Source organism: Labrus bergylta, chromosome 15 (assembly GCF_963930695.1).
Source record: "Labrus bergylta chromosome 15, fLabBer1.1, whole genome shotgun sequence".
Taxonomy (NCBI): domain Eukaryota; kingdom Metazoa; phylum Chordata; class Actinopteri; order Labriformes; family Labridae; genus Labrus; species Labrus bergylta.
The window spans coordinates 25,593,902-25,607,680 of NC_089209.1; the positions used below are offsets into that span (position 1 = coordinate 25,593,902).

The window sequence follows — 13,779 nt, forward strand, 5'->3', positions numbered from 1 at the left end:
TGCGCATGACTCTGCCAGCCCACTAAACGGAAATCGATGGTGTGTGTGTGTGAGTGTGTGTGTGTATGTGGTTCTCGCTCAGTAGCACACAGGCAGACTGTGAATTATTGGACAGAGCAATCAGTGTTAGCAGTGATGCTGTGAGTAGGGCGCTGCTGCTGAGTACAGCGGAGAGGTCCACAGACAGAGAGAGAGAGAGACGAGATGTAAGGATCTAAATAACTGTACGTTTACCATTTGAGAAAGAAAGAGGAATAAGAGTGAAAGGAGACAGTCTGAGAAAGAGAGCACACAAGGAACCACGGCAAAGACAAGCCCCAAACAGGGATTCAGGGACAACAGACAGTGAATGATAAAAGAAGAAAAAGATGTGAGCGGCACGAGTGTGTCTGCCCCTCCCCTCACCCTTCTCGTCTCTGATCAGTCTGTCAATCAGTCAGCACGCTGCTCTGACCTTTAAAGGGGAAACATGACTCCAGGACGGAGCTCAAGGATTCACAGAGTGAACTGAGACCCATTCATCTACCGTCACCATGCATGCTGTGTCAATGTGAGGCTCCCCTGTGGTGAGGGACGCTTCTGGACGACTGGGTCTTCAGTTAAAACTCTGGATTTAAATTTACAGCTTCCCTGATTTAAAATAATTCAATAAATAACTGAAAAAGTCAGGTTGACCTTTAAAATCAGAGGTTCTGTCTGCTGTGGCTCTGAGGAGGTTTCAAGGAGCACATCAAGAATAAACTGTGCACAACATGCACAAAGAAAAAGTCTGAGGAAGAGACTCTAACAGGACTTTCACACCTGCAGAAAACTCCTGAAAAATATTTGCAGAAGGATCTGTATGTGTGAACGCCAAGAGCCGGGTCTTTCACTCGGACTTCACCCGGAGTTTCTCCTGGCAGACGACTAGTATCCTATTTCTGCACAGGATATTCTCAGGAGAATTCAACTTGAGCCAATGGGAGGTGGGGGGGGACATTTATACATCGTAAATGCATTGCTAGAAAAACAGGCTTGTAAGGGAAGAGCTGTTGGGCCATGTTGCATGCTCCCCGATCTGCTCAGAAGAAAATCAGGACGCTCCCGATTGGACATCAGAAACCCTGTTGTATCAGGAGAACACAGAGGACGGCCGAGCACGCACTCTGAGAATTATCTTGTGGAACGGAACAATAGCCAATCAGGACGCAAGCTGACTGAAGCAGTAAGCACAACTAAGGTAACCATGGCGACGACAGCAATCGTGAAAGAAATGTGGTTAAATGTGTTGACCTGTGAGTGTTTATACGTGTCTGTCAAACAAACAACTGACGAGGAACAGAGCTGGACCGACTCTGTTACCATAACAGATCAACCAGGTAGCTAACAGCTAGCCACAGTTAGCTTGACCATCATGTACGAGGTTTGAGAGTAGAGACTCTGGTTGTTGGTGAATGAATCTGTGTGTGTGTGGTGTGCTGAGCTATAAGAACTGAACTGTTACGTCTGTCATGATTTGTCTTCATGTGTCGGCTCTCTCACATCTTTGAGTGTGTACCAGGCTTTACCGCTGTTAAAGATTATAGTTTGTATTTTTACAATATGAAGCTCAGTGTCTGTCTGTATGAAGCTGACTTCACCTGGAAGAAAACACAAACACAGCGGTTTGCTTTCAAGATGAAAATCATCGTATGAAATCACAGCAGCTCAGTCGATAACATCTGTTTGTTGTTGTTGTTGTTGTTGTTGTTGTTGTTGTTGTTGTTGTTTTCTCCTCTGTCTCATCGGCAGCTTTAGTGTCACAATAACTTGTGTGTGTTGTAGGGTGTGTGAGCTGTTACAAAGTGGAGCAGTGATGAACAAGAGCTACCAGCCCCACGAGGGCCACATCCCTTACCTGCTGCAGCTCTTCATAGACTACAACCTGTACGGCATGAACCTGCTCAACCTGGGCGCCATCAAGTTCCGCAGGAGCCAGAAAAAAGGTAAGAGAGCGAGAGAGAGAGCTTGGCCGTTTAACTTACAGGTATGTAGAGTAGAGAAAGGCTGGCAGTCGTGACTTGGGTTAACCTTTGGTACGTTTCGAGAATCCTCTCTTTGTTTCCATCTTTAAAGTTGACCTCTCTGGGCACCAGTAGCCTGGTGGTTTTGTTATGTGCCCCATGTACAGAGGCTGTAGTCCTCATCGCAGCAGCCATGGTTTCTAATCCGACCTCGGCCCTTTGCTGCATGTCCCATTTTTTCCTGTGTCTCTCTTTCCTGCTGTCCTCTCCAATAAAGGCCCAAAAAATATCTTTAAAAAAAAATCAAGTTGGCCTCTCTTGACTTTGCACGTCTTGTTTTGTGGCCTCTTTCCTCGACTTCTCTTCATTTCCTTCTGTTGTTGTTGTTGTTTGACTTGAACCGTCTCTCCTCTCTCTCTTTTGTTAACCACATCTTTCTGGTCCAGTTTGGCCGCTTGGTTTATTTTCCTTGCTGCATCCTTTGAAGGCAAAAAAATCAAATTTGAGGAAAGCTCAGCATCAGAAAGCTTTCACAGAAAACATACTGAACCAGGAGGTGTGAGGACAGAAGAAGAAGAAGACACAGATATTGAGTGTGGGGAGTGAGATCTTTGCAGTCTTGTGGGTCTTTGTCTTTGAGAGAGAGAGAGAGAGAGAGAGAGAGAGAGAGAGAGAGAGAAGCCACAGGTCGGATACAAATCCACCCCGCCTGCTTGGAGGACTTTAGCCTCCATACATGACGACAGCTCTATGCTCACTCAAATCAATGTTTTCACCCTTGTTTTATTTGGTCGCCCGTTTGCATGCCCTCTCCTCAGGCATTCCCAGCTGTTGTTTTCCCAGATGTGCTCAGGTGGTTTTTGGACTACGACGCGTCTCTGTGTTCGGCCCCTCAGTGTGTGCTTCCTCTTGAATAGTGGGCACTCAGGGTTTGCTCTTCAGCTGTGACCCTTAGCACTCAGTGGGCCTCCCAGTGGGAGTGGCAGACAGAAGGTTGGATCCTCAGATCCTGGGTGAATCTGACCCTCAACAAACTCGACTTCACTTCCTCCTCATGGAGACTTAAACCCTTGATTTCCAGCTCTGTTTGATCCCAGCTTAGTCCTAATCTGAGACCGGTACCCCCGCTCATCATCGCTGATCGGACCCCCCCACACACACACTCCCAGAGAACAGAGGAGAGGCTCCTCCACATGTGAGGACATTAACGATTCAGGACAGGAAATTCCTCATTCCATTTTAATAAAGTTCTTTTTTGTGCAAAATCCTCACGCTTGACTCTCCTCCGACAAAAAGCAGCGCTCCCATGTTTGATCCACCTCTACTCTGATGCAATCAACGGAAAGTTCTCCTGTGTCCCGGACAACAAAGACACTCCAACGCCCCAATAATGGCTACACCTGTTTACATTTCCTCCTCCCCTCCAGCTTCCACTTGAAAGCCAGTTCTTAATCTGGGATCAAGTAGGGGGATGATAAAAGGGGCTGGACTGGTGAAAAGAGGCCTCTTTAAGATCAAAAAGAAACTTTAAAGGGTTTTTAAGTCACCTTCACGTCTCAAATCTCACCTCAAAAAACAACAAGCAGGCTGCCAGGCTGTGTTTTAAAAAGACTGAGAAAGGAAACTGATATCTGCAGCTTCTTATTTTAATTGTGTCTCAAAGTGTCCCTTCAGAGGGAGCTCTATTCAGACTTCTGTTACTACCTCTGAAGACGGTACAGAGAGGGGATCACTTCGTACCCTCATTTATTTGAAGGCTAAACGTCACAGAGGCGTCTGAACAGAGCTGCTCTCTTTCTAAGAAGTTGTTTCATTCATTGACTGCAGGATGTAAAAACACTTCTTTCTAAATGTTTTAAAATCAAGTTTTGATCGTGTCTTTCTTGCTCTTCTGGAGTCTTTAACACCTTCTCTGTGTGTGTTTTCCCAGAAGACGCTGCTGCAGCGAGCCCAGACAAACAGACTCCCAGCATCAGCCCCTGGAAGAGCCCCTGCACCTCCAAACTCAATGACAGCACCCTGGGGGGCACGTTTGTCCGCTGGGAGGAGAACGCCATACCCTGGTAGGTGTCACCCCGCTTGGCCTCGGCTGCACAGTTTCTTACTTTACTACAGCTGTCATGATCGAGCTGCTCTCAGCGTCATCTCTCTTTGTCTTAAATGCATAAAACACTTCCATTTTGAAAACATTTATAAGATACAGCCCTTTGTTTTGTTTTATTGAACTATTTTTAGTTTTCCACACACACAGAATGTGACTTACAAAAAGAAGCTCCTTTCTTTATACATACGACTTCAAACTGAGATGGTTTGACAAAAGTCTTCATGCATCCTAAATCTATCTATTAAGCTGTTTGCACATATTTCTACACTACAAAAGTTACTGTAAACTAAAACCGCTCCATCTTGAAGCATTTTCATGCTTTTGTGTTCTTTGTGTCTGCCTGCAGCTCTCTGGTCCTGGACGAGGTGGAGAAGCAGAGCACGTGTGAGCTGGAGGTCGATGCTGTGGCTGTGGACGTCCTCAACCGGCTGGAAATCGAAAGTAAGCACCCCCCCGAGGATGTCCAGTCCCCCACCCTGTCAGTCACAGTGTTATAGCCCACTCTGAGTGCTGCATGAATGAGACAGAAAAGGTGAAAGGTTTCCTGCTGAATCATCAGCTCGGAAGGTGCTGCAGCACGTTTGGCAGGGATATTTTGATGAAACACAGGTACATCCCCCACAGTCTCTACACATCAAATCCATTAGCAGCCCTGAACGTAAACAGTGCGGCTCTGACCCATCACCTCCTGTCAGAGAGGAGCCGAGAGAGGAAGAGATTAACATGTGAAGATGGAGAATTCACCAGATTGACAAAGAGATCTGAAGCAGACAGTGTTTCCTGATGGAGCCATGCACACCTTGAAGAGGTATCTTATGTGTTTACCCTTCAGCATTTAGTGACAGTGTTTTTGATTTTATGCTTTTTAAGTTTGAGTTGATGTAAAGCCAGGTTTGTTTTATTGTACTGAGGAAACAAGAGCCCATCCTCACACTCACATTTTTCAGACCGAAAGTGTGAAAACACAAAGTCACTGCAAAGACCAGAGACACTAGTTTAGTTTCAAATATAAAATTCATGATGTTTATTAATAACTGCAGACGAAGCACGAAGGCCGTCTTTCAACAAATCTGTCAAACTGAACTCCTGTCCATCTGTACAAACGAGAGGCAGCTGGACTCGTTGGTTTTCAGATCTTTTTCCTCCTTTTTTTCTCCAGTGGGAGCCGACCACAGAGCAGCTGTGCTTCTATATGATGGTGCAGTTTAACGCTGGCAGGGAGGATTTCTTGGTTTAACAGTCAAACATTTGTCCTCCACATGAAGTCTGCTGGTGTAGCTTTAAAAGAATCCTGCACGTGTGGTCAGGATGAGGCCTCAGGTCACTGAGGCGGAGCCCTTCATTCTCAAGCTTTTGTTTGTTTGGTAAACACTGTACAGGACCTTTTGATCTCCATCAAGCTGAATGCAAAGACATGAATTACAGAATAACTAGGAGAGGAACGGAGAGGCGGCTCCAGGGCAGCGCAGCTCGTGTTGTGACTCATACTTTCCCGTCTGCTCTGTACGCTATAATAACGGCACAGCTGGAAATAGAACTACAGCATGTATGGTTAGAGTTTGATTGGTTAGGTCTGGCACTGACTTGTTTGTCTCTGTTATGATCCACATTCATAAAAAAGAAAATCAAAGAAGTCTTTGTTGATCATGAAAAAAGCTGGGTGATAATAAAGCATGAAGGAAGAGTCAGTTGACGCCGTGTGCTGTGACTCTCCTCTGTGTCCAGATCAAATCGGCAGGAACCCCGGCCTGCAGGCCATCTGGGAGGACGAGAAGCAGAGGAGGAGAGAGAAGAACCATGCGTCCCAGATAGAAACCCCAGAGTCACAAGGTGAGAACGTTCACAGTACACACTCTGTTCCCGTCTGAACCCTTCAGAGCAAAGACACTCTTTCTCTTCAGTAGTTAGTTAGCACTGATTTAACTCAAAGGCTGCTGGCAGAAATGTTGTAACGAGATTGTAGATACCAGAAACATACCCGATGTCATAATTAATCTTTTTCTTATTGTCAACAAGATTCCTGCGAAGGTTGGCGTTACTTATGTGTTGTACTGTGTCTTTAAATCTCCTGACTTCCCTGAGCTCCTCAGATCATACTGAGAAAATAAACATTCAGCCACAAATATACAGTGTCCAATTTTAACAAATTACGCTTTTTTTATAACATTTTCGCCATTTATCGGAAAGTAACACTTGTCTAAAAGATTTATAATGAAGGGAAGATGGTCACTTGACTGGAAAGTAACTGCGCGTGAACGTGCATCACCGCTTCACTATCTGGAGAGTGATAATGCTTGTTGTAATCCATATAGCGCCCTCTGCTGGTGAAAGAACTGCTAGTGTAACACAATGATACTCAAATTAAATGCTTTTTGATTGGTGAGTAAATCTAGTAACATCGGCACATATCTGAGATAAAATTAGCCGATAGTTACTGGATATGCTAATATCGGCCGGTATTATCAGCTTGGTGATAAATCGGTCGGGCTCTAGCGTTGGATTAGAAGCATCTCTGCAGACAATGTTGCTTGGCACGGTACAATTCAGCTGAGCCTTGTGTGAGTGCGCCCTTTGAGTTTTGACAGTGTTTGAAGCTCATTTAAATTCTTGTCTGACTTGATGAATTGTTTCCCTCTGTTTTGACGATCGTTAGCTTGTTATAACATCTGTCTTAGTTTAGGTTTTAAGCACTGTTCACGTGGAAGACAGTACTGACGTTTTCCATGACCACACACTCAGAGAATCATCAATTTTACAAAATGTCACTACTGCCATCTCAGGCTGCCTTTTTAAGCCACGATACTTACGGCCCTGTGACATTTCTCCTTCAATGTGAATGTCGTGGAGGCGTAATGGTGGGATGAAGTGATCCCCCCTCTGTGCTGTATTTAGAGGTAGTAACAGAGGGCGTTACAGGGGTGAGACAGGATCAGCAGAGACAGCGGGGGGGAGTGCGTGTGTGTGTGACTGCTGAGATGCTGAACAGAAATGAGAATTCACAGACTGGGACACCAATATATTCACACTGTTGCAGAATCAAAATAAATGTATAAAGATGTGAAGTGGCTGAGTGTCAACGGCAGTCCAAAAAGAGCTAATGATGTGTGACTGGTGACATGACTTAATCTTTTCACCACAAAAAATATACCCTCTGAGATGTCATGGAAACAAAGTGACAGATGATCTGATCTGCTGTGTTGTTCATCACAATGTGTTTGCTTCTGTATGTCAAGACCGACGTACAGATATTCTGAGTTCCCAGCTCTGAGAAGTTTACAGAGAGGAAAAGAAACTGTCCCGGATCTCACAGAGATTTCACTTTGAATCACAGAAACTTTCCAAACAGCTCTGGTGTGTTTAACTTCATCTGTCCAGTTTTAGTGTTGTGATTAAGACTCCACAGAAACAACAAGCGCCCTTAACCCTGATTACTGACCAAAATGTTTTCATTAGAGCCAAGAATGTGACGCCTGGAAACACTCTTTTCATTCAGTCTGACAGTTCCCAGCACTATAAATAAAAAACTGCTTTATTGAAAAAGTCTGTGTGATGTTTTTACAGATCGAGGGAGTGTCACTTCAACCGAGAGCGAGCAAATCTTCATGAGGAGATTCAAGGAGATTCTGAAGGAGAACGAGTTTGACGTGTAAGTCCTTCGTCTTTCCTTTTGATCTATTGTCGGCTTGACAGTTTGGGGCGGGAGTGACGGGACTGGGCAGATGTTTCAGGACGTACTAGATCTGAAAGTCATCAGCGGACAATGAGGAAGGTCTGAGCAGCTGGCAGAGAAACAGTGTTTGAATATGAGCACAAGATGCTGCCAGTCAGTCCTCAGTTCACCCCATGTCTAACAACCTCATGTCAATATTTTTCTTCCTCTTCCTAGTCTTTGTTCTCAGCTTAGTTATGTTATTGTATCACGTCAAATGTTTCACAGCTCGGTCCATCAGTTTGTTCTTCAGACTTGTTAGTTTTCTTTTTTATGCTTTGAGATGAGCACATTATAACTTATGTGTTGTTAAAAGCACCAAATTCTGATAAATGGAGCTACCGTAAAACTTCTATTAGTAGCCCAGGCTTGTGTTTCCTTCAGTCCATGAAATGACACTGCCTTTGTTTGGGACAAACGTCAGAACAAGACAGGCCTTTCATTATATTCAAACAAAACTTGTGCACAGCTTTGATTGGAGAGACTATGAAATGTCTTGAAACAGGGCTTAAGATACTAAAACTGTTTTAAAGAGCAATATGTAACTCTGACACCTAGTGTTTAAAATGGGTATTGCAGTCCAAATTCAAAACATTGGAGAGAGCTCCCCCCCCCCGTTGCCATGTGGTGGACACTGTAGCTTCAGTGTTTATCCAGCTCTGCATGGGTCTGTAAACCTTTCTGTGTTCTAACCTCTCTCCATTTTTCAAAATCATCTCCAACATTGATCCTAGTTTGAGCACGTTTCTGCTCGTGGAGCTTATTAGAAACATGCAGAGGCTTTTTAGGTCGGGTACAATCACTTCTATCTGAACCACTTCTCTTGTCCGCTTCCATCACTGCAACACCTGTTGACCTGATAACTGCTCTCATATCTGGTAAACTGAGGGGTGTCCAAAACGGCCGTGTGGGGGTGCCTTAAAACCACCTACCTTCTCTGGTCCAAACAAATCCAGAGCATTCAGGAGCAGAATCTAAAGTTAGAAGGAGGACATACTGGCTGCTGCATTGTTGTCAGAGAAGCCAGCACTTCAACATAGCATGTTTCATTAATGTCTGATCATATCATTTCATTTCATTCTAACAGATTGGTCCATGAGTCACTTTAAAACTTAAATAAACTAAAGGTTTCTCTGTCCTAACTGAGAAATTCAACCTGTTGAATTGTGAATGATTTCCAGAGCTGATGATCAAACATCTGAAATCAATGGATTATTTTTTATGCCTTTACTCAGTAAGCATCCAGCTGCCTCTCCAGCCTCTGATGTCGGTAAAGATACCTTTATCATTTCATTAACTAAAGCTCTGAGAGGTGGAGGTAGTTAAAGCTGCGGGTTTAAGACATAGGAAGCAAGGATGGAGAAAGTGAAACAAAAACAGATGTAGTGAGGGGGGGGGGGGGGCGGGGGCAGGCCTAGTGAAGAAATAGGGGAAGGAAAGAACCCCCTCCCTTCCACACCCTCCTCCTGCTACTCCCACAATGTACAGGCATTTCCTGTTATAAATAAAAGTACAGTCAGCTCGGCAGCCTTGTATCAGATCCAGATGGCTCCTATTCACGAACCTCTGATGTGAGACAGGAGCAGAGGAGAGGGGAGGAAGTGTGGTGGGTGAGCCTGCCTCCCTGCCTCAGTCCCCCCTCTTTAAATACTCACACAGTCTATCACTGCCTGTGTGGCTGCTTTCTTTTACTCTGATATGCACAACGCTGATTCTCAAGGACTCACTCAGCGCTCAAGGCTTTGTTGGAAATTTCTCATTTTCTCATTAATGTGTTTTACAGTCTTCCTTTTGCTTCACAAAAACATCTTCAGTACTATTTATAAACACACTTATTCTTTTAACCCAGCACGCCATGGCTCATTTGATACTGAACAGTGGGGGAACACACATTAAATGCATTTTGAAGAAGATTTTGTGATTCACAGAATAATTAAGTATGTTTTCACACCATCCTTCAGATTCTGGGTCTTTCCTCACTCTGCAGCTGAAACACAACGCTGGTAGTGGTAGTTAGCACTTCAACATGGCATGTTTCCTTAAAGGTCACATATTATCCTCTTCTTCTGGAAGGACTTGGGTGTCTCGGGCTTTCTCGCTTCATGTCCTATTGTTTACGGTGAGAAGTCAGACTCAGAGGGCAGAACAAACACTTAGCTGTGGGAGTGTCACCCACCTGGGGGAGGGGCTACTGCCCTTTGTGATGTCATGAAGGGAAAATATCCAAATGGCCTGTTTGAGCACATATTTTCTGAAAAGTGGAGCAGGCACTTTTTCTGTCTTTATTTTTAGAATCCTGAAAAACAAAATTATCCAAAACGACTTCTTTAGACCACAAAATGAGTTGTTAAGAAGACAGAGACCACTCAACATTTGGCAGGATCATTTATTTCTCAGGATTTTATCACGTTGGTGTGCTCACTGCATAGTTTTGAATCATCACAAGAAGTGGGAAGGTACATCTATCTATCCATCCCTTAACTGTACCACTCCAAACACAAAAGCTTCTGTTTGACGGACTCTTTCTATTTCACCCTACTCAGACTCCCCTTCAGCGAGGGGGCGTGGCATGGAAGAGAAATGTGTTAATCGCTGCAGTAATCTCCCGACGCCTGCCAGCCTCCCTCCCTCTCTCCCTCGTCGCCTCTAAAGTCGTTAAGATAGCAGACTAATTAAGAGACAGGCAGACAGTGGCACGTGCACGCTGACTCTCCAGAGGCCTTTTCCTCACACGGCTCCACAGAGTAACGTCTCTGAACGACAACCAGGCTGCAGGAAAATTTTGCTCACTGTCAAACCGACATCAGAGGCTGGAGAGGCAGCTGGATGCTTACTGAGTAAAGGCATAAAAAATAACCCATTGATTTCAGATGTTTGATCATCAGCTCTGGAAATCATTCACAATTCAACAGGTTGAATTTCTCAGTTAGGACAGAGAAACCTTTAGTTTATTTAAGTTTTAAAGTGACTCATGGACCAATCTGTTAGAATGAAATGAAATGATATGATCAGACATTAAGGAAACATGCTATGTTGAAGTGCTGGCTTCTCTGACAACAATGCAGCAGCCAGTATGTCCTCCTTCTAACTTTAGATTCTGCTCCTGAATGCTCTGGATTTGTTTGGACCAGAGAAGGTAGGCGCTTTTAAGGCACCCCCACACGGCCGTTTTGGACGCCCCTCAGTTTGTCAGATATGAGACCAGTTATCAGGTCAACAGGTGTTGCAGTGATGGAAGCGGTCAAGAGAAGTGGTTCAGATAGAAGTGATTGTACCCGACCTAAAAAGCCTCTGCATGTTTCTAATAAGCTCCACGAGCAGAAACGTGCTCAAACTAGGATCAATGTTGGAGATGATTTTGAAAAATGGAGAGAGGTTAAAACACAGAAAGGTTTACAGACCCATGCAGAGCTGGATAAACACTGAAGCTACAGTGTCCACCACATGGTGACCTGCGTGAGCATTGACTCTAGAGAGGAGGGGGCGGGGGGAGACAGCTCTCTATAATGTTTAGAATTTGGACTGCTGTACCTGTTTTAAACACTAGGTGCCACAGTTACATATCGCTCCTTTAACACTGTCCAAGTCTTTTTATTGATGGAGCTGACAGAATTAATAATAGTTTATGTTAAAGTGGCGGAGCTTGGCAGCACATCTCTACTTTGTTTGGAGGAAGTGCAGTGTGAGGATTGTGCAGCACCTGTGTGTCTCAGGTGTTGTTTTTTTATTGTCTCTCAACAATAGGACAGACTTTCTTTTGAGCAATGGCTCAGAATCTGTGCAGCTTCACTCATCGATCCACACAGAAGTCCTTGCTTTCATGCAGCCTGTGCTTTTATTGACTCCTTGAATTAACAGGGGAGTGTATTCAAAACCTTTTGAAGGCATTTTTTATATTCGATGGTCTGGCACATTGTGGGAAGTAAACCTAGGGGGAAAAAAAAGGTTTCTGTGAAATCTGTTCCACTCTCGAGTGACGGCCGCCAGCCTGGTCTACATTTCAATATTTCAGAGTCACTAAGTGGTGGGTTGCTAGGCGATGCAGCCGGGCAGCATGGGTGAGGGAGCGTGATAGGCAGCTTGTTGCTCTGAGCGATCTGGAGGGAAACAAAGCCAAAGTTGGCCGCCTGCCCATTTTCCATTCATATTCCCTCTCCGACATTCACACACACACACACACACACACACACACACACACACACACACACACACACACACACACACACACACACACACACACACACACACACACACACACACACACACACACACACACACACACACACTGGCCAGACTAAAGACTCTCTCCACACACGTGAAGCCGACCACACACACAGCACCTTTGTGTACAGACAGAGTGTAAACAGAGCTCTTCCCCTGATTGAGACCCGCAGTAAAGAGACGCTAATGAAACATGACGGCATGAGGGCAGACACCAGAAGGTCCTCTGCTTTCTGATTCAGGTAAATGCCAAGCTCACAGCGCTGGCTGCTCATGCTCATAAAGGGAAAATGACTCCATCAGTTCCCTGCAGATGTAATGCCGTGGATATACAGCTGATGCTTGGGCCTGATCTGTTAGCTCCTGATGCCTCCAAGCAGCTTCAGGTTGCCTGTCCTTCCTCCTGAACGAGGAGGTATTATATTATAATCCAGACGGGATGCTTTCTAGCTGTCAGATGTCTTTTGCTGGGCTCTCATTCCGTGATGCCAATAATTACATTTACAAAGTTTTACTTCGTGGTTAACTTCTTATCCTTCCACCAAGCTAATGCAACAATGTCCATGCGTGCCACAGGTTCCTCCCTCTCTCGAAGATGTCAGCCAGATCTAGGACCGTAGCTCAAAAAGTGCAGTCTCATAGCCAGCTAGCTGACGCGGTGGCTAAAGATAGTGCAGACTCTGACGAGATAAATGTAGCACCGACAAGATAAGAGTTTAAAGTCATGAACAAAGTGACTGTGCTGATTTCAGTTCCCTCTGATCCCTCAGAAATCATATAATTCAAACGCTAACAATGAACAGACAAACAGGAAGTAAAGACGCTTTTATCCCAAAATGTCGGAGATTAATCGGTCTGGCTGTAGTTTTGATGCTGACAGTGATTAGACATCTCAAGTACAGCTGTCGATGTTGTCGATGATGATATATTGGCATTAATTATAAAATAAGTGCTCGGCCTCTGGTTACTTCCTGTCAGTTCCTGTGTGTCCGATCAGACTAAAATATGTTTGTTTGCACTTCCTGACGTTGTCTCCTCCTCTCTAGATCCTCTCTTGTCTTGTACTTCCTCTCTGATGTTTGTTGTTTTTGATAAATGAGTCATAGAAGGATGGGTTGGTGGAGACAGACCGTTTATTCAGAGCTTAAACTGCTGATCACAGGTTACTTAAATGTTGTGGCTTCATTTGTTGTTTGTTTTTCCCAGCATCCTCTAGTGTTATCAAACAATGCCCAGGTATAAAAAGTCTGATTTAAGCTGTCATTATCATGATAAAAAAACAAACGATCTGTGTCTTTACCTGCTCAGGACTCAGAGTTTGTCTGTTGGTGATGGAGATGATCAGGAGGACTTCCCTGGCGATCTTAGTCTTCATTCTGACCTCCTGACCTCTGAGGAACTGCCGTGCACGCTGGCTAATGCTGTGGAGGTGCACAGGGATTGGCAGCCAGGTAAGGAAAATCTACAACTCAAAACATGTGCAGCTTGTGCTGAAGTGTAGTTGAGATTTTTATCTCAAATATAATCACCACGTTGGTGTTTATAGCAGATAAAAAAAATGCTGTGGCTACTATCCATGTTTCCCATTTCTTCCTTTTGTCATAATTTATGAATCAGAAAGCATTTTAAACTGTAAGCTGCATTTGTTTTCCTCCTCTTTAAATGTCCCTGCTCCTGTGACTGTGTGGCCGGCTGGAGAGGTAGCTGTTAAAAGTGACATTTTTCTTGGCTCCAGCTGTGTACAGGGTTTTAAAGTGTGGCAC

The 13,779-nt window shown here is 44.5% G+C and overlaps 1 protein-coding gene across 1 annotated transcript in view; it reads left to right on the top strand.

Moving 5' to 3' along the window:
• rev3l (REV3 like, DNA directed polymerase zeta catalytic subunit) overlaps positions 1-13,779 on the top strand; it is a 74,714-nt gene that overhangs the window by 34,470 nt on the left and 26,465 nt on the right. Inside the window, exons 4-9 of the mRNA XM_020636704.3 lie at positions 1,804-1,964; positions 3,913-4,045; positions 4,433-4,527; positions 5,812-5,916; positions 7,648-7,732; positions 13,325-13,467. Of these exons, the coding sequence (XP_020492360.3) occupies positions 1,804-1,964; positions 3,913-4,045; positions 4,433-4,527; positions 5,812-5,916; positions 7,648-7,732; positions 13,325-13,467 (722 nt within the window). The remainder of the gene's footprint in view (positions 1-1,803; positions 1,965-3,912; positions 4,046-4,432; positions 4,528-5,811; positions 5,917-7,647; positions 7,733-13,324; positions 13,468-13,779) is intronic.